Source organism: Bos taurus, chromosome 1, assembly GCF_002263795.3.
Source record: "Bos taurus isolate L1 Dominette 01449 registration number 42190680 breed Hereford chromosome 1, ARS-UCD2.0, whole genome shotgun sequence".
Taxonomy (NCBI): domain Eukaryota; kingdom Metazoa; phylum Chordata; class Mammalia; order Artiodactyla; family Bovidae; genus Bos; species Bos taurus.
In genome coordinates, this window is record NC_037328.1 from 65,406,727 (window position 1) to 65,428,485 (window position 21,759).

A 21,759-nucleotide genomic window follows, 5' to 3' on the forward strand; every position below is an offset into this window, starting at 1 on the left:
AATCAGAAGGGAAATGCAAATTAAAGGTATGAGACAGCACCTCCTACCTCTTAATATGGCTGTTACCAAAAAGACAAGAGATAATGAGTGTAGGCGAGGACGTGGAGAAAAGGGAACCCTTGTGCACTGTTGATGGCAAAGTAAACTGGTTCAGCCATTATGGAAACAGAATAAACGTCCCTCAAAAAGTTAAAAATAGAACTACCAAATAACCCAGCAGTTCCACTCCTGGGTATATATCCAAAGGAAATGAAAACAGGATGCTTAAGAGATTATCTGCACTCTCACGTTCTACTGCACAACAGCCAAGACACGGCAACAATTCAAGTGTCTGTTAATGGATGATGAATGAACAGAGAAGATAGGATATAAAACTGTGGGAAGGGAATATTCTTCCATTATTCAGCCACGAGAAAAAAGGAAATCCTGCCATTTGCAACAACATGGTTGGATCTTGAGGGAGTTATGCTAAGTGAAATAAGCCACATGGAACAACAGACTGGTTCCAAATAGGAAAAGGAGTTTTGTCAAGGCTGTATATTGTCACCCTGTTTATTTAACTTATATGCAGAGTACATCATGAGAAACGCTGGACTGGAAGAAACACAAGCTGAAATCAAGATTGCCAGGAGAAATATCAATAACCTCAGATATGCAGATGACACCACCCTTACGGCAGAAAGTGAAGAGGAACTCAAAAGCCTCTTGATGAAAGTGAAACTGGAGAGTGAAAAAGTTGGCTTAAAGCTCAACATTCAGAAAACAAGATCATGGCATCCGGTCCCACCACTTCATGGGAAATAGATGGGAAAACAGTGGAAACAGTGTCAGACTTTATTTTTCTGGGCTCCAAAATCACTACAGATGGTGACTGCAGCCATTAAATTAAAAGACGCTTACTCCTTGGAAGGAAAGTTATGACCAACCTAGACAGCATATTCAAAAGCAGAGACATTACTTTGCCAACAAAGGTTCGTCTAGTCAAGGCTATGGTTTTTCCTGTGGTCATGTATGGATGTGAGAGTTGGACTGTGAAGAAGGCTGAGGGCCGAAGAATTGATGCTTTTGAACTGTGGTGTGGGAGAAGACTCTTGAGAGTCCCTTGGACTGCAAGGAGATCCAACCAGTCCTTTCTGAAGGAGATCAGCCCTGGGATTTCTTTGGAAGGAATGATGCTCAAGCTGAAACTCCAGTACTTTGGCCACCTCACACGAAGAGTTGACTCATTGGGAAAGACTCTGATGCTGGGAGGGATTCGGGGCGGGAGGAGAACGGGACGACGGAGGATGAGATGGCTGGATGGCATCACTGACTCGATGGATGTGAGTCTCAGTGAACTCTGGGGGTTGGTGATGGACAGGGAAGCCTGGCGTGCTGCGATTCACGGGGTCGCAAAGAGTCGGACATGACTGAGCGACTGATCTGATCTGATCTGATCACTTATATGTGGAATCTGAATAAAAGGCTAAACTCATAGAAACAGAAAACAGGAAAGTGTTTGCCAGGGGTTGCAGAGGTGGGGGAAATAGGGAGAATTTGGTAAGAAGGTGCAAATTTTCAGCTTTAAAATAATAAGGTCTGAGGATATACAATGTGGTGAGTGTAGTTGGGAACACTCGGCTGTATAACTGAAATATGCTAAGAGAGTAGAATGTAAATGTTCTCACCAAATAAACACGTGAGGTGATGGATGTGCTAATTAACTGGATGGGAGGAATCCTTTCACAATGTATAAGAATATCATCACAATATACATTTATCTTATAATTTTATTAATCATATCTAAACAAAGCTGAAAAAAGTCCTTAAAAAAAAAAAAAAGAAATATACATGCCAGACTTACTGAATCAGTTACTTTTGGGTCCAGTGTTTGGCATGCATAATTTGAAAATTCTTCAAATGACTTTGCTATAACCCCTAGGAATTAAGAATCACTGATTTTATAGAAAGTTGAAACTATTTTGGTATCAGGAGGCCTGACCATACTCCTTGACTGTTACTGATAATCCCTGATATCTTTGAGTCTCAGCTTACTTGCTTATAAAATGAAAATGAAGAAGTTATATTATGTGTATCAAATGGCTCTGAATTAAAAAGTAAGACAGCTGAGTAGAATGAACTGGGACATTCGTATTGACATATATACACTACTGATACTAAGTTTAAAATAGATGAGAATCTACTGTATAGCACAGGGAACTCTACTCAATGTTCTGTGGTGACCCAAATGGGAAGGAAATCCAAAAAGAGATACATGTATACATATAGCTGATTAACTCTGCTGTAGAGTAGAAATTGGGCTTCTCTGGTAGCCCAGCTGGTAAAGAATTCACCTGCAATGCAGGAGACTCCTGTTCAATTCCTGGGTTGGGAAGATTCCCTGGAAAAGGGATAGGCTACACACTCCAGTATTCTTGGGCTTCCCTGGAGGCTCAGATGGAAGACCTGAGTTCGATCCCTGGGTCAGGAAGATCACTTGGAGGAGAGCATGGCAACTCACTTCAGTATTCTTGCCTGGAGAATCCCACAGATAGAGTAACCTGGTGTGCTGCAGTCCATGGGGTCGCAAAGGGTCGAAGACAACTGAGCAACTAAGCAGAGCATAGCACAGAGTAGAAACTAACAACGTTGTAAGGCAGCTATACTCCAATAAAAATTAATTTTAAAAAGATAGCTGAGTAGTTAAAATATATATCATAAAATACATGTACTATATTTAACAGAATGCTTCATACTTTTTACTTAATGACATTCTTTTTTTTAGATCCAAATCATTATGTCCAAGGAAAATTTTAAATAAATAAGATATTCTACAGATAGCCACAATGACATTAAGAGAAGACAATGATTAGAATGGCAACAAAGAGGACAGGAAACACAAATGACAATACCAAATCACAGTAGTTGTGGACCACTGTGGTAACAGAAAGTAATTCTGTAGAATGTGATACAAGTTATCACTATTTTGCAATTATATGGCATAAACAACATAATAAAGGATCATGCTAAATCATCAATAAAAAGATTAAACTACATGAATTCTGTTTTTAAAACAAGAAAATGTTTAATACATTTGATCAAGATTTCTAAGCACAACCACTGAAATGAACAATATGAGATATTATAAGGCATTAGTTATCTGGTATCAAAAAGCTCAGCCATTTTGATGAAGCTCTCTTGATCCTGCCACCTTCCCTGGCTTCAAAACCAACCAGGACTGGTTAGGTAGTCCTCCTATTTGCTCCATAATATGCTGCACAGTTCTATCATTTCACTAACCACACTGTCATTTATCTGCCAGTATCTCTTCTATTAGATTCCTGAGCTTAAAAGCAGGAACTATATTATTCAACTTTGTAAGCCTAGAACATAGCATAATACCTAGCACATATTAGATATTTGGATATGCTTGGTTAAATCAAAGAAAAGATTCAGGGTGTCTCATCCTCTAAGGTTTTATTATATTCTGTTTATTATTTTACTGAATTCCAGCGCTTCTCAAGTACAGTTCTGAGAACAAACTAAATTAGAACCAATAGGAAGGCTTATTTAAAAAAAATATTCTTGGACAACTCCTGATGCCTCCGGAGTAGGGCTCAAAAATCTGAATTTTGAAAGATAGCTCCCTAGGTGATTCTGATACATAATTAACTTGGACAACCATTTAAGTACATCACTTTTGTCTCTACTGGTATTTCAAATGTCTAATGTTGCCTCCCCTAAATGACTGTAACTCATTCCATAACAGCCACCATGTAACACAATTTGCAGGTAGCATGCCCTCCTAGCCTTGCAATGTACCAAGTCTGTTAGGCAGTTCCCTTCTGGCAGTACGTACTTCAAAACTGGACTGACCTACTCATCTATACTCTTCACCACAAAATACTTTCCTTAATCAAATCTTTTCATGTTTCTTTCCAGAATTAGAAGAGAAGATGCCCTTCTTCCTTTCCAAACTGCTGAATTAAACTAAGTTTAACTTACTTCAAATGTAACGAGTCCTACGAACTTTAAACCACAGCTTGCAGCTATGACATTGTATCTTTTATATGGGTAAGTGATCTCCAAGGGAAAGCATGACATTATAACAAGTATTGCTCTTGACACATTAAGTGGTACCTTGCTGCTACACTAAGAGTTCAACATGATGGAGGGTAATGCCAAACTCTAAGAAATGTGTTTTATATTTAAATCAGGTCATCAGGGATCCAATACTTAGTCATGACAGACTTTACAGCTCAGAAGGAATGGTTTTTCTCAACAGGCAGCAACAGTATGTGCTGATCATCAAATGGGAAAAGGAACCATACTGTAACTTTGGTCCTTCTCATTTACTCACCTCTTTACTTTTTATTGGAAACCAAGTCAAGATCAAGTATAACAGGTTTTGTCTCATTTGAAGAGTTTATTCATTGTTTGTAATTTATAAAAAGAAGAAACAAATTTAGTAAAGAAAATGACACACACCAGGAAAGAGCAGTGTATGTTTTAAATGTTCTTTAATAAGTTTGGTTTGATATGTGTGCCTGTAAACTATTGTTAAAGACAGGCAGGAAGGTAGGAGTCTTAGGAGACAGTTGGGAGAAAAGACAGGACAGAAAAAAGTCAACAATGTGAGTGTATCAGGGGAACAGGAATTGAATTTGCCTCATTCTTCACAGTGTCTGATACCCAGGAGGTATGCAATATATATACTGAATGAACAAATGAATGAATGAATGAATAATATCATGAAGGTTTCTGCTAACTGTTTTGCCTTCAGCCAAGTTCATTTCCTCTATTAAAAAAAACAAACCCTTCACTTTCCCCTTCTATTCTGTACTCACTTACTCTTTTACTTAACTTCTAAACTTTGTGAAAGATTGATTTAAACCTCTGTCTATATTTTCTCTCTGCCTACTCACATCATTTGGTTTCTATTAACATTCCATTGCATTTTAAAAGGTCAGCACTGTGTCATTACCAAATGCAGTTTTTCCTCTCAGTCATTATCTCTCTATACTATTTCACACTAAAAATCAATCCCTCCTTCATGAGAGTCTTGTCTCTTTTTTGCTCTTGTGGTTTTTCATCACCTTGGCTATCCCTCCTCTCTCTTCCTTTTTCTGACCCTGCTTTTCACCATCAACTCCCTAAATATACCTCAAGGCTCTCCCTCAGCTCTTCTCTTTCTAAATTTTCCTTTCTGAAAACCTCATTAGCTCTCATGGTTCAAGATTATCCCCACAGAGATGATTCCGTCTCAGAATTTTCTCTTAAGCTTCAGCACGTCAAATGCTTTCTCAGCAGCTTCAGGTGGATAGCTCATAGATCCCTCCATTCATCATGTCCAGAGTAGAATTTCCATTTCCTTCTCTTTCACCTGTAATATATATCCCCCTTCTTAAGGAACAGTCCAGCTGTCTGTTGCCCAGGCTACCCATTTAATCATTAACACTCAGTATAATTTTGTTCCTCACAAGCACTTCACTTTTTCTCATCAACTGCTGTAACACTTATATTCTATACAAGAGCTATTCCACAGAACTTTCTGTGATGATGGAAATGTCAAATATAATAATTACCAGCAATATGTGAGTTCTGAGCACTTGAAATGTGGTTAGTTAACTAGACAACTAAATTTTTAATTTTAGTTCATTTAAATTTAAATCTTCACATGAATCTAGTCATTACTATATTTAACAACACCAGAATACCTTTTTCTTAACACCATTCTGGAACAAAAGGTAATACAAAATAGTGATCAAAAGCACAGGCTCTTGAACCAGACTGTCTGCGTTGGAATTCCATTTCCATTACTTTCTGGCAGTGTGAACATGAACAAAGCAGTTAAGACTTCTGGGCTGCAGCTACTTCATGTGTCAGATAGGGAAGCTAACAGTATCTACCTTGACAGACTGTGAGCATTAAGGGTCATGGATTAATATATTAAATAGGTGCCTAGTCAAAGTAAGCACTAAAAAAAACGTTAGCCATCATTCAATAATACTATTATTTTAAAGATCATTTATATAAACCCTTGGCCCACCTACTTGTTCCCAGCTCATATTCTTAGTGTTAACAAGACTGCCTCTAAAAAATTTTTTTCTCCCTACTGCTTGCATATTGTTATGCTGCCCAAAAGGAATTCAATAAATATTGATTGTATGCAATGTGTAAATTAGAGTTAAAAATCCCATTAAAGTAAACTAGAAATGACAAATCAATTTCCTTATTTATAGTTTGTGAAAATATTAAATTCTGTAAGTCTTATTTTCATAATTAAGCACAGCCATGCATTATATTGGTCCCATTAGACTTCAGGCAACAAAATAAGAACACAGTAATGAATGAAGGATACCACAAAATAAAACTTTTCTCCTTTTTTCCTTCAATTCAGTTATGAACACTTCTGCAGTGCATACTAAATCCAAAATGTTAATAATTACTGAATACATACTTTCTATCCCTGGGTTGGGAAGATCCCCTGGAGAAGGGAACAGCTACCCACTCCAGTATTCTGGCCTGGAGAATTCCAGGGACTGCATAGTCCATGGGGTCACAAAGAGTCAGATATGACTGAGCGACTTTGACTTTCACTCACAGACTTCAACATCATTAGCTTCACCCAGCACTTGAAATTAAACAATTATATTATCACCTTTACCATCTCTGTTTTTAGCTGGCTCTTAACAGATGTGAAATGAGCTAAATGGGGCAACTGTTTTTAAGAGTTCTGAAGAGTGTATATTTATGGATCTTTACTGATTCTGGATATCCTCATCATAGGTTTCAATAAGAGAGAGGCTGTAATTGCAATATAAAAGCTGCTAGAGAAGAATGTGTTCTTCCAAGTTATCTGGATAGAAGTCTTATTAGATTTAATCATTCTTGCTAGAGGGAAGAACTGTTCACTTTGTTATAACAACAGTCAAAATAAGTTATATGTCTATCAGAACTTTCCTTAAAAGTATTGTTTAAAAATGCCTTTTACTTATGCTGTCACTCAAGAAATGCATTTTTCTCAAACAAGACACATCAACCGGCCCAATTCAACGAAGAGTAATAAAAGCAAGGTCATTTTCATCCCCACATGCTCCACTTTTCCATAGTAATACAATTCAGGCCAGCCTGGCTTTAAAGGAGTCAGTAACACACTCATTCCTGGAGAAGGAAATGGCAACCCACTCTAGTGTTCTTGCCTGGAGAATCCCAGGGACAGAGGAGCCTGGTGGGCTGCCATCTATGGGGTCGCACAGAGTTAGACACGACTGAAGTGACTTAGCAGCAGCAGCAACACATTCATTGCAGTAAAATCTGTCGCATTATTACATGACACTATCTTCATCTACTATGGCCTTTATTCCAGACTCCCTTTGGGTAGTTTTACATCTTCTCCAGTGTTTCCTGGAACTATGGAGGGAGCTCAAAACTCGGCAGTCTTTCATAAGCTAACTCAAGGAAACTTTAATTTCACTTTCTTCAAAAGCAGAGGTTTCTGAAGGAAACCTAACTGTATCCTATTTACAAGAAATACATTATAAATATAAGGGTATAGGAAACATAAGAGATAGAAGTAAGATATACCACAAAACATTAACTAAAAATAAATTGGTTTATATAATATAGTACTATTAGCTATAGTCACCATGTTGTATCTTATATCCCCAGAGCTTATTTATCTTATTATGGGAAAGTTTGTACCTTTTGACTACCTTTACCTGTAATAACCCTCCCCTTTCTCCACCCCTGACTCTGGCAACCACCAATCTATTCTCTGTTCCCATGAGTTTGTTTTTTTCCAGATTCCACAACTAAGTGTGCTAATACAAAGACTGTCTTTCTCTAACTTATTTCACTTCGCATAAAGCCCTCAAGGTCTATTCTTGTTATTTCAAAAGGCAGAATTTGCTTCTTTTTTATGGCTGAATAATATTTCATTGCATATACATTTTATCCATTCATTCTTTAATGACACTTAGATCTTAAAAATTCTCATGAAAACAAGAAAAAAACCTTACACGTTAATAAAGATATTGTAATAATTTCTCAATATAGACATGTATCAAGTCATTATGTTCTACACCTTAAACTAATGCAAAGTCACATGTCAATTATATCTCAATAAAACTGGGGGAAAAAGTGGATTTAGCTGTTTTATTACCAGACAAAATAGATTTCAAGGTACAACGTATTACTGGATACAGAGAGGATATATCACAATAATAAAATGTTAAATCCTTCAGGAAGTTTAAACAATCTTAAATTAGTACACATCTAGTAAAAAACCTCAAAATATATAAACAAAAAATTGGCACAACTAAAATGAGGAATAGACAAATCCACACTTAAAGTTGGAGATTATAATACTCATTCCTTAGCAACTGATGAAACAAGCAGACAAAGAAAATCAGTTGGGATAGACAAGATTTGAACAAAAAGATGAACAAACTTGACCTAATTGATATAGTTAGAACAATGCGTGCCAGCAGTTACAAAACTGCATTCTTTTCAAGTGCAAATTAAATATTTACCAAAATGAATTTGCTTTGGAATAAAGCAAATGTCATCAAATTTCAGAAAATGAAATCATATATCATATGTTCTAAACACAATGAAAGTAAGCTAGAAATCAATAATTTAAAGGTAAAAAAAATTCTCAAAGCTGGGAAATTAAGTGGTACATTTCTAAACAACCTATGAGTCAAAGAAGAAATCATAATGGAATTTAGACGGTATTCTAAACTGAATGATAATGAACAAAATTTCAGAGAGGCAACTAAAGCTGTGCCTAGATAGAAAGAAATTTAGAGTCTTAGAGCTCTAAAAGGAAGCCTGAAACAAACCCAGCGAAACAACCACCTAGTGCAAGAAGTTAGAAAAAAACACAGCTAATTAAACCCAAAGAAAGTATAGACATCATAAAGAGCAGAAATTAATGAAATAGAAAATAAACATGTAGTAGATAAAATCAACAAAGCCAAAAACTGGTCCTTGATAGACTCTGGAAAGCCTGACCAAGAAAATAAGAGAAAAGCCACAAATTACCCCTATCAGAAATTAAAAAAAAGAAATATTATTACAGATCCTACAGATAATGAAAGATGACAGAGGATATAAAAATAAATTTTTTGACAATTTACACAAAATAGATACATTATTTAAAAAACATGTTACCAAAATTGATTTGGAAGAAATATATAGTCATTTTCATATTTTCTTTAATGTTATTTAAAAACTTCCCACAAAGAAAACTTTAGGCCTGGAGGTTTTTAATTGTGAATTCTTCCAAATACCTAGGGAAGAAACAAAACCAAACTTAAATAAAGTCTTCCAGAGAACAGACACAGAAATAAAACTTGCCAACTCATTTTACAAGACTAGCATAATCCTGATACTAAAATCCCAAAAGGAGATTATAAGAAAGAACGGTGATAGGCCAATGTTTCTCATGAGTTTAGATGTAAATATTAGAAAAAAAAAGAGGGCTTCCCTGGTGGCTCAGAGAGTAAAGAATCTGCCTGCAGTGTAGGAGATCCAGGTTTGATCCCTGGGTCGGGAAGATCCCCAGAAGGAAATGGCAATTCACTCCAGTATTCTTGCCTGGGAAATCCCAGAGACAGAGGAGCCTGGCGGGTTATAGTCCATGGAGTCGCCAAAAGCTAGACACGACTGAGTGACTAACACACTAAACACACTACATTTGAAAGAGTATTAGCAAACTGAATCCAGTAATATTATGAAAAGAATACATCAAGACCAAGTTGGATTTACTCCAAGAATGCAAAGTTGGTTTCACATTTAAAGATCAATCAACAAACTTACCATAGTTAAAAAATAAAGAAAGAAATTATGATCACCATGCAAAAGCACCTGATAAAATCCAACACCAGTTTGTGATACAAACTCTCATCAAAATAGAAAGAGAAGGTAACTTTAATCTGATAAAGTATATCTACAATAAGTCCTATAGCAAATACCATATTTAACGGTATTACATTAAAAATTTCCTGAGACTGGGAATGAGACAAGGATGCCTGTTAGCACTGCTTCTAACTAACACTCTTCTGAATGGAAATTTAGCCGATTCAATAAGAAAAGGGGAAAAACCCCCAAATAAGACAAAACATAAATTACATGAGCAGACTGGGCTCTGTATGGATAAGAGGGGCAAGTGGAAGCAGGGCAGAAGATTGAATTTTATGTTCAATTTCAATTTCAAATTGTAAAGCACTAGACCGTAACTTCACACGTTTTAAGCTTCTCTGATCTTCCCTACAAACCTGTAGGCTAGATAAAACAGGTATTATTTACCTTTAGTTTGGAAATGACACACAAGGCTCAGAGAAGTAAACTGATTAGTCTGTCTCTCTTTAAAAAGCAAAGGCAATATGGGGACTGACCAAGGAAGTGGGAGTTCAAATTTAAGTTTCTTTTCAGTACGTCATGCTTTCTCAAGGAAAAGGAGCTAGAAAAAGTCCAAAGGGAAATCATGCCCAGAACTTATTACTGGGTGTACCAAACTTAAAGTTGCCACTGAACTCATTATCTACAATTTCTTTTTCTTCCCATAGCTAAGAATCTGGGAACACAGTAGGCTGAAATGACACAGACAAGTTCCTTCTGACTCCAACTCATAGAAATGCCACACACAAAAAATATATTTTTAAAATAAAAAAGACAAGCTCAAGAGAGAAAGAGTGAGAGGGAGAGAGAGAGAGAAAACAAAGGAAATTTCCCAGATGCTAGAAATGAAGAAAAAAGGTTTAGAATGTAAAGTGGGAACTGACCCAGACTCAGATATAGTTTCAAGGGTTGGTCCCCAGAGTTACAGTGCCCAGACAAGAATAGGGATCCATTTTCCAGCTTTCAAAGCGAGAGTATATGTGGATGAGTGACAAAGAACAGATTCGCTTCTTGAAATGTGGACCCTTCATGAGCAGCCCAGTCAGTGAAAAAGAGTAGGAAAAACAGTTCACTGGATCAGGAAAGCAGGAAAAACTTTCTGTCAGGGATCTTGTAGAGAGCAGATGAAAGATCCACAAAAAATACACACCACAATTGGATACTGGGGGACTTTACATTATTAAGATGGCATGGACATTCCAACCCAAGAAATTACAGGGACCACTGAAATCTCTGGAGCTCTGCAGCAACAGGAACAAAAAGGCACTGTACTCTCAAAACATAAAATATAAGACTTCAAAAGGGAAGTGGGAAAAAAAATTCTGTTTGAAGATGTGGTCATCTTCAAAGAGTTACAAACCATACAGGAGGTACATTTCCATGAGGCTGAGTCAGCATATACAGCAAGTAGGAGATCTGCTATCCACCCAGAAAAAAGAATAGAATAATCCAAAGAAACCACGAAATATTATGTTGAAAATGATTAAAATAAAAAAAGATAATTAAAAATCAGAATATTTTGAAAAATTTTGACGTTTGAGAAAGAACCAAAGGAACAACTAGAAATTAAAAATTACAGTTACTGAAATTAAAAAACTGAGTGGATTTATTAAAAAATGGATTAGACACAGTTGAAGAGATTCTTAGTTAACCAGAAAGTGAATGTGAGTACATTATCCAGAATGCACCACAGAGAAATAAACAATAGAAAACATGAGAAGATGGCGAAGGAGTAGGACAGGGAGAACACTTTCTCCCCCACAAATTCATCAAAAGAACATTTAAGCGCCGAGTAAATTCCACAGAACTTCTGAATGCTGGCAGAGGACATCAGGCACCCAGAAAAGCAACCCAAGTCTTCGAAAGGAGGTAGGAAAAAATATAAAAGACAAAAAAAGAGACAAAAGAGGGAGGGACGGAGTTCCGTCCCGGGAAGGGAGTCTTAAAAAGAGAGAAGTTTCCAAACACCAGGAAACCTTCTCACTGCCAAATCTGTGCAGAGCCTTGGAAGCACAGAGGGCAACATAACAGGGAGGAAAAATAAATAAACAGTTAAAACCCGCAGATTATGAACCCTACAGTAACTCCCCCAGCGGAGAAGCAGCGCAGCCTGCACACGCCATTAGCAAGCGGGGGCTGGGCAGGGAGGCTGCAGCGCGGACTGCATCGCTTAGAGTAAGGATCTGGCCTGAATACCCCGAGCGCTATCTGAGCGAAATAATTTGGGCTAGCAAACCGGACTGTGGGATATCTACCACGCGAAAAGCCAGCCCTAACCTAAGACACCGCCAGGCCCGAGCACGGAACAAAGGACTGAACAGAGATAGCCGGCTGCAGACCATCCCCCTCCGGTGACAGGCAGCCAGAGCCGGAAGGGGGCAATTGCAGCCCTAGAGAGACATTATCTATAAAACTATAACCAGGCTTCTTTGCTAACTAAGATTTCTTGGGGGTCTGGGCGGTCAACATCCGCCTGAGAAGGTGCGCCGGTTGTACACTTAGATAACTGAGCGGCGGGGAGGCGATAAGTCACAGCAATCGCGCTTGCCAAACACCTCATCAGCAGAGCTGCTCCGACCTGGGAAGGGCACAAAACGCAGGCCCAACTGAGTCTAGGCCTCTGAGGACTACCCGAGTGCCTGAACCTGAGCGGTTTGGACCTGAGAGGTGCAGGCAGCCCAGGGCCAGCCACAGATGGTTCCCGGGCCATGGAGGAGCAACCTAGAGCCTGAGCAGTGTGCGCCGTGAGTGGGGGCAGACCCAGTGTGGCTGAGGCACTGCGAGCACACGCCAGTGTTATTTGTTTGCAGCGTCCCTCCCTCCCCACAGCGTGACTGAACAAGTGAGTCTAAAAAAGAAAAAAAAAAAAAAAAGTGTCCTTCACCGTCCCCTTTGTGTCAGGGTGGAAACCAGACACTGAAGAGACCAGCAAACAGAAGAAGCTATAACAGAGGGAACTGCCTTGGAAGCTACAAGCAATAGATTAAAACCCTGTGGTTAGTACCGTCTACATAGGAAGGGGCCTATAGATCTTGAGAAATATAAGTCAGACCAAGGAACTAGCCGAAAATGAACCGAACTCACAATACCGACAACAAAACCAGAGAAAGTCCTAGATATATTTTTACTATTTTTACGATCATTCCTTCTTTTTTTAAATTAAAAAAAAAATTTAAGTCCTATATTATTCCTTTAATTTTCACTTTTATAACCTACTATTACTTTGCAAACAAAAAAAAAGACCTTATTTTTTTAAAGCAAACTTCATATATATATTTTTTATAATTTTTTTGACCTTTTTTTTTTCTTCTTTTCTTTAACATTGTATTTTTGAAATTCCAAACTCTACTCTAGATTTTTAATTTTAGCTTTTTGGTATTTGTTATCAATTTTGTACCTATATTTTTTTTCTTTTTATAATTTTTGTGACTTTTTTTTTCTCTCTTTCTTTCTCTTCTTCTTTTATATAACATTGTATACCTGAAATTCCAAACTCAACTCTAGATTTTTAATTTATGCTTTTTGGTATTTGTTATCAATTTTGTACCTATATTTTCTTTATAATTTTTGCGACTTTGTTTTTGTTTGTTTTTTTCTCTCTTTTTCTTCTTTTTTTTTTAACACTGTATTTTTGAAATTCCAAACTCTACTCTAGATTTTTAACTTTTGCTTTCTGGTATTTGTTATCAATTTTATACCTATGTTTTCTTTATAATTTTTGCGACTTTTTGTTTTTTTGTTTTTTTTTCTCTTTCTTTTCCTTCTTCTTTTCTTTAACATTGTATTTTTGAAATTCCAAACTCTACTCTAGATTTTTAATTTTTGCGTTTATGTATTTGTTACCAATTTTGTACCTTTAAGAACCCAATCTTCAGTACCCATTTTTCACTAGGGAGAGAGATTACTGGCTTGACTGCTCTCTCTCCTTTTGGACTCTTCTTTTTCTCCACCAGGTCGCCTGTGTCTCCTCCCTAACCCCTCTCTACTCTACCCAACTCTGTGAATTTCTGTGTGTTCCAGACTGTGGAGAACACTCAGGGAACTGATTACTGGCTGGATCTGTCTCCCTCCTTTTCATTCCCCACTTTTATCCTCCTGGCCACCTCTGCCTCCTTCCTCCTTCTTCTCTTCTCTGTATAACTCCGTGAACATCTCTGAGCGGTCCAGTTGTGGAGTGCACATAAGGAAGTGATTACTAGCTAGCCCACTCTCTCCTCTATTGATTCCACCTCATCTCATCCGGGTCACCTCTAACTCCCTCCTCCCTCTTCTCTTCTCCATGTAATGCTGTGAACCTCTCTGGGTGACCCTTATGGCGGAGAAACTTTTCATCTTTAACGTAGATGTTTTATCAATGGTGCTGTATAGAAGGAGAAGTTTTGAAACTACTGTAAAAATAAGACCGATAACTGGAAGCAGGAGGCTTAAGTCCAAACCCTGACTCCAGGGAACTCCTGACTCCAGGGAACATTAATTGACAGGAGCTCATCAAACGCCTCCATACCTACACCGAAAGCAAGCACCACACAAGGGCCAACAAGTTCCAGGGCAAGACATACCAAACAAATTCTCCAGCAACAAAGGAACACAGCCCTGAGCTCCAAGATACAGGCTGCCCAAAGTCACCCCAAAACCATAGACATCTGATAACTCATTACTGGACACTTCACTGCACTCCAGAGAGAAGAAATACAGCTCCACCACCAGAATACTGACACAAGCTTCCCTAACCAAGAAACCTTGACAAGCCACCTGTACAAACCCACACACAGTGAGGAAACGCCACAATAAAGAGAACTCCACAAACTGCCAGAATACAGAAAGGACACCCCAAACTCAGCAATTTAAACAAGATGAAGAGACAGAGGAATACCCAGCAGATAAAGGAACAGGATAAATGCCCACCAAACCAAACAAAAGAGGAAGAGATAGGGAATCTACCTGATAAAGAATTCCGAATAATGATAGTGAAATTGATCCAAAATCTTGAAATCAAAATGGAATCACAGACAAATAGCTTGGAGACAAGGATTGAGAAGATGCAAGAAAGGTTTAACAAGGACCTAGAAGAAATAAAAAAGAGTCAATATATAATGAATAATGCAATAAATGAAATTAAAAACACTCTGGAGGCAACAAATAGTAGAATAACAGAGGCAGAAGATAGGATTAGTGAATTAGAAGATAGAATGGTCGAAATAAATGAATCAGAGAGGAAAAAAGAAAAACAAATTAAAAGAAATGAGGACAATCTCAGAGACCTCCAGGACAATATTAAACGCTACAACATTCGAATCATAGGGGTCCCAGAAGAAGAAGACAAAAAGAAAGACCATGAGAAAATACTTGAGGAGATAATAGTTGAAAACTTCTCTAAAATGGGGAAGGAAAGCAAAACATCCCAAGACATATATTAATCAAATTAACAAAGATCAAACACAAAGAACAAATATTAAAAGCAGCAAGGGAAAAACAACAAATAACACACAAGGGAATTCCCATAAGGATAACAGTTGATCTTTCAATAGAAACCCTTCAAGCCAGGAGGGAATGGCAAGACATACTTAAAGTGATGAAAGAAAATAACCTACAGCCCAGATTATTGTACCCAGCAAGGATCTCATTCAAATATGAAGGAGAAATCAAATGCTTTACAGACAAGCAAAAGCTGAGAGAATTCAGCACCACCAAACCAGCTCTCCAACAAATACTAAAGGATATTCTCTAGACAGGAAACACAAAAACGGTGTATAAATTCGAACCCAAAACAACAAAGTAAATGGCAACGGGATCATACTTATCAGTAATTACCTTAAATGTAAATGAGTTGAATGCCCCAACCAAAAGACAAAGACTGGCTGAATGGATACAAAAACAAGACCCCTACATATGTTGTCTACAAGAGACCCACCAAAAAACAGGGGACACATACAGACTGAAAGTGAAGGGCTGGAAGAAGATTTTCCATGCAAATAGGGACCAAAAGAAAGCAGGAGTAGCAATACTCATATCAGATAAAATAGACTTTAAAACAAAGGCTGTGAAAAGAGACAAAGAAGGTCACTACATAATGATCAAAGGATCAATCCAAGAAGAAGATATAACAATTATAAATATATATGCACCCAACACGGGAGCACCACAATATGTAAGGCAAATGCTAACAAGTATGAAAAAAGAAATTAACAATAACACAATAATAGTGGGAGACTTTAATACCCCACTCACACCTATGGATAGATCAACTAAACAGAAAATTAACATGGAAACACAAACTTTAAACGATACAATAGACCAGTTAGACCTAATTGATATCTATAGGACATTTCATCCCAAAACAATGAATTTCACCTTTTTCTCAAGCGCACATAGAACCTTCTCCAGGATAGATCACATCCTGGGCCATAAATCTAGCCTTGGTAAATTCAAAAAAATAGAAATCATTCCAAGCATCTTTTCTGACCACAATGCAGTAAGATTAGATGTCAATTACAGAAGAAAAACTATTAAAAATTCCAACATATGGAGGCTGAACAACACGCTGCTGAATAATCAACAAATCACAGAAGAAATCAAAAAAGAAGTCAAAATTTGCATAGAAACGAATGAAAATGAAAACACAACAACCCAAAACCTGTGGGACACTGTAAAAGCCGTCCTAAGGGGAAAGTTCATAGCAATACAGGCATACCTCAAGAAACAAGAAAAAAGTCAAATAAATAACCTAACTCTACACCTAAAGCAACTAGAAAAGGAAGAAATGAAGAACCCCAGGGTTAGTAGAAGGAAAGAGATCTTAAAAATTAGGGCAGAAATAAATGCAAAAGAAACAAAAGAGACCATAGCAAAAATCAACAAAGCCAAAAGCTGGTTCTTTGAAAGGATAAATAAAATTGACAAACCATTAGCCAGACTCATCAAGAAACAAAGGGAGAAAGATCAAATCAATAAAATTAGAAATGAAAATGGAGAGATCACAACAGACAACACAGAAATACAAAGGATCATAAGAGACTACTATTAACAAATATATGCCAATAAAATGGACAACGTGGAAGAAATGGACAAATTCTTAGAAAAGTACAACTTTCCAAAACTGGACCAGGAAGAAATACAAACTCTTAACAGACCCATCACAAGCATGGAAATTGAAACTGTAATCAAAAATCTTCCAGCAAACAAAAGCCCAGGTCCAGACGGCTTCACAGCTGAATTCTACCAAAAATTTAGAGAAGAGCTGACACCTATCCTACTCAAACTCTTCCTGAAAATTGCAGAGGAAGGTAAACTTCCAAACCCATTCTATGAGGCCACCATCACCCTAATACCAAAACTAGACAAAGATCCCACAAAAAAAGAAAACTACAGGCCAATATCACTGATGAACATAGATGCAAAAATCCTTAACAAAATTCTAGCAATCAGAACCCAACAACACATTAAAAAGATCATACACCATGACCAAGTGGACTTTATCCCAGGGATGCAAGGATTCTTCAATATCCGCAAATCAATCAATGTAATACACCACATTAACAAATTGAAAAATAAAAACCATATGATTATCTCAATAGATGCAGAGAAAGCCGTTGACAAAATTCGACATCCATTTATGATAAAAACTCTCCAGAAAGCAGGAATAGAAGGAACATACCTCAACATAATAAAAGCTATATATGACAAACCCACAGCAAACATTATCCTCAATGGTGAAAAATTGAAAGCATTTCCTCTAAAGTCAGGAATAAGACAAGGGTGCCCACTTTCACCATTACTATTCAACATAGTTTTGGAAGTTTTGGCCACAGCAATCAGAGCAGAAAAAGAAATAAAAGAAATCCAAATTGGAAAAGAAGAAGTAAAACTCTCACTGTTTGCAGACGACATGATCCTCTACACAGAAAACCCTAAAGACTCCACCAGAAAATTACTAGAACTAATCAATGATTATAGTAAAGTTGCAGGATATAAAATCAACACACAGAAATCCCTTGCATTCCTATACACTAGTAATGAGAAAACAGAAAGAGAAATTAAGAAAACAATCCCATTCACCATTGCAACGGAAAGAATAAAATACTTAGGAATATATATACCTAAAGAAACTAAAGACCTATATATAGAAAACTATAAAACACTGGTGAAAGAAATCAAAGAGGACACTAATAGATGGAGAAATATACCATGTTCATGGATTGGAAGAATCAATATAGTGAAAATGAGTATACTACCCAAAGCAATCTATAGATTCAATGCAATCCCTATCAAGCTACCAACAGTATTCTTCACAGAGCTAGAACAAATAATTTCACAATTTGTATGGAAATACAAAAAACCTCGAATAGCCAAAGCAATCTTGAGAAAGAAGAATGGAAAGGAGGAATCAACCTGCCTGACTTCAGGCTCTACTACAAAGCCACAGTCATCAAGACAGTATGGTACTGGCACAAAGACAGAAATATAGATCAACGGAACAAAATAGAAAGCCCAGAGATAAATCCACGCACATATGGACACCTTATCTTTGACAAAGGAGGCAAGAATATACAATGGATTAAAGACAATCTCTTTAACAAGTGGTGCTGGGAAAATTGGTCAACCACTTGTAAAAGAATGAAACTAGAACACTTTCTAACACCATACACAAAAATAAACTCCAAATGGATTAAAGATCTAAACTTAAGACCAGAAACTATAAAACTCCTAGAGGAGAACATAGGCAAAACACTCTCCGACATACATCACAGCAGGATCCTCTATGACCCACCTCCCAGAATATTGGAAATAAAAGCAAAAATAAACAAATGGGACCTAATTAAACTTAAAAGCTTCTGCACAACAAAGGAAACTATAAGCAAGGTAAAAAGACAGCCTTCAGAATGGGAGAAAATAATAGCAAATGAAGCAACTGACAAACAATTAATCTCAAAAATATACAAGCAACTCCTACAGCTCAATTCCAGAAAAATAAGTGACCCAATCAAAAAATGGGCCAAAGAACTAAATAGACATTTCTCCAAAGAAGACATACAGATGGCTAACAAACACATGAAAAGATGCTCAACATCACTCATTATCAGAGAAATGCAAATCAAAACCACTATGAGGTACCATTTTCATGCCAGTCAGAATGGCTGCGATCCAAAAGTCTACAAGCAATAAATGCTGGAGAGGGTGTGGAGAAAAGGGAACCCTCTTACACTGTTGGTGGGAATGCAAACTAGTACAGCCACTATGGAGAACAGTGTGGAGATTCCTTAAAACACTGGAAATAGAACTGCCTTATGATCCAGCAATCCCACTGCTGGGCATACACACTGAGGAAACCAGAAGGGAAAGAGACACGTGTACCCCAATGTTCATCGCAGCACTGTTTATAATAGCCAGGACATGGAAGCAACCTAGATGTCCATCAGCAGATGAATGGATAAGAAAGCTATGGTACATATACACAATGGAGTATTACTCAGCCATTAAAAAGAATTCATTTGAATCAGTTCTAATGAGATGGATGAAACTGGAGCCTATTATACAGAGTGAAGTAAGCCAGAAAGAAAAACACCAATACAGTACACTAATACATACATATGGAATTTAGAAAGATGGTAACAATAACCCTGTATACGAGACAGCAAAAGAGACATTGATGTATAGAACAGTCTTATCGACTCTGTGGGAGAGGGAGAGGGTGGGAAGATTTGGGAGAATGGCATTGAAACATGTATACTATCATGTATGAAATGAGTTGACAGTCCAGGTTCGATGCACGATACTGGATGCTTGGGGCTGGTGCACTGGGACGACCCAGAGGGATGGTATGGGGAGGGAGGAGGGAGGAGGGTTCAGGATGGGGAACACACGTATACCTGTGGCGGATTCATTTTGATATTTGGCAAAACTAATACAATTATGTAAAGTTTAAAAATAAAATAAAATTAAAAAAAATAAAAAGCTAAAAAAAAAATAAAATAAATAAGAATCAAAAAAAAAAAAAAAGAAAACATGAAAGTGCAATTAAAATATGTGAGGACGAACATCCAACAGAAGTTCTAAAGGAGAAGATAGAGGGAACAAGGCAAGGCAAACAGACAACAGCTAAAAATTTTGAAAAATGAAGACAGACATGAGGTGTACAACTTCTGATCAAGACGACTAAAAACTAACCTACCCCCAAATATAGGTCAGCAAAACTACAGAACATCAAAGATTAAAAAAAAAAATTTTTTCTAAAGAAACTAGAGAGAAGAAATTATCTTTAAAAGGAATACTTAGGCTGAAAGATTTCTAATCTTCAGCAATATATATCACAGACTATGGAACAACAGGTGCAATGAACTGAAGGAAAATATAATAGCTGTCAGTCGAGCTAATGATTATTTCTTAACTCAATGGAGAAAGGTATGCCAGTATAATAGGGGCTTGGACAGGACTAGCTGGAATTAGCAAGACCAAAATATCTGGAAGGCAGTTAATGCAGTGGAAACAGCACTTGTGTTTCCTAAATGTGAGGTGGAACAGATGACCTAGAAGATTTTGCCTTTACACTGTATTTCTAGCCAAAGTTGACTATCTTAGTGGTAAAGGCTTAAGCAGAATTATTTATGGAGCACATTAAGTGAACTCTAGATATATAGCACAGTAATTAAAAGTGAAGTCTCTGGAATCAGACTAATGAGAATCAAATCTTGACTCTGCTTCTTATGAACTGAATGAATTTGATCAAGTTACTTTACCTCTCTGTGCCTTGATTTTGGTAGCTATATCTCACAGTTTAAAAAAGACTAAATAAGCAAAGACATCTAAAACATTGGGCATAGTATCCAGCACACAGTAGGTATTTAATAAAGACTAGTTATTCTTATTATTTAGTCCTGACTACAGCGCCGTAATCTGACCACAAGTTTGAAGAGGTTATCTTTAATAAGACACTGAAAAACTAAAATATAAGAGACACATACTCTGACATCTACTGAGCAGCCCACAGTCCACGATGGATTTCCCAGCACTTGATTCTGGCACAGAAGATGAACTAAGGAAGATTTCCCAACACCTGTAAAAGATACAAGCACTCTAGTCATATAAAAGACATGCTGAAAAGACTAAGCAGGAATAATGTTATGCAAAGCATGGTTGTTTAAAGGGTGTTCATACCATATCGATGATTTAATAAGCTTCACTGATAGAGAAGATGGTTAACGACACTGGTTCTCTCAAATTTAGTATCAGAATCCTCTGAAGGAATTGCTAAACAACATAGAATTCTGGGTCCTGTCCCCAGAGCTTCCAATTCAGCAGGTGTGTCATGGAAGCCAAAGATTTGCACTTCTAACAAATTCCCAGGTAATGTTGATGCTACTGATCCAGGGAACTCACTTTGAGAACTATTCATCCAGGGCAATTTCAAATTAACTAATCCTTTTCCTCTGGAATGATTACATCTATTCAGCTTATTTTAGAATTGTAGACTCTTACACTTTAGAGGTAATCTCCTCTATACTGACCACCAATGCAGAGGTCCCTTTCACAGATCCTGTTAGTTGTTCTTCTGGATTGGGCTTGAATACTGTCAGTGACAGGGATTCACCATTTCACAAATTCATATTTAGATACTTCAGTTCTCCCATACGGTGATCATTGGAAAGCAGTCAATCACTTGGCCTAGACTTATCTTTTGGAAAAGGAGAACAACTTTTCTCCATCTACATGATGGCCCTTTTTCTTTACAGGCAGCAGTTTTCTTTTTATTGAAGTATAGTTGATGTACAATATTATGTTGGTTTCAGGTATACAACATTTAAATACATTATAAAATGATCACCACAGTAAGTCTGGTAATCATCTGTCCCTATACAAAGCTATTACAGTACCATTTGT

At 37.2% G+C, this 21,759-nt stretch overlaps 1 protein-coding gene across 1 annotated transcript in view; it reads right to left on the reverse strand.

Moving 5' to 3' along the window:
- The window catches only part of RABL3 (RAB, member of RAS oncogene family like 3), a 46,295-nt gene that overhangs the window by 19,051 nt on the left and 5,485 nt on the right, over positions 1 to 21,759 (reverse strand). Inside the window, 1 exon segment of the mRNA NM_001076806.3 lies at positions 20,844 to 20,935. Coding sequence (NP_001070274.2) covers positions 20,844 to 20,935 — 92 coding nt within the window.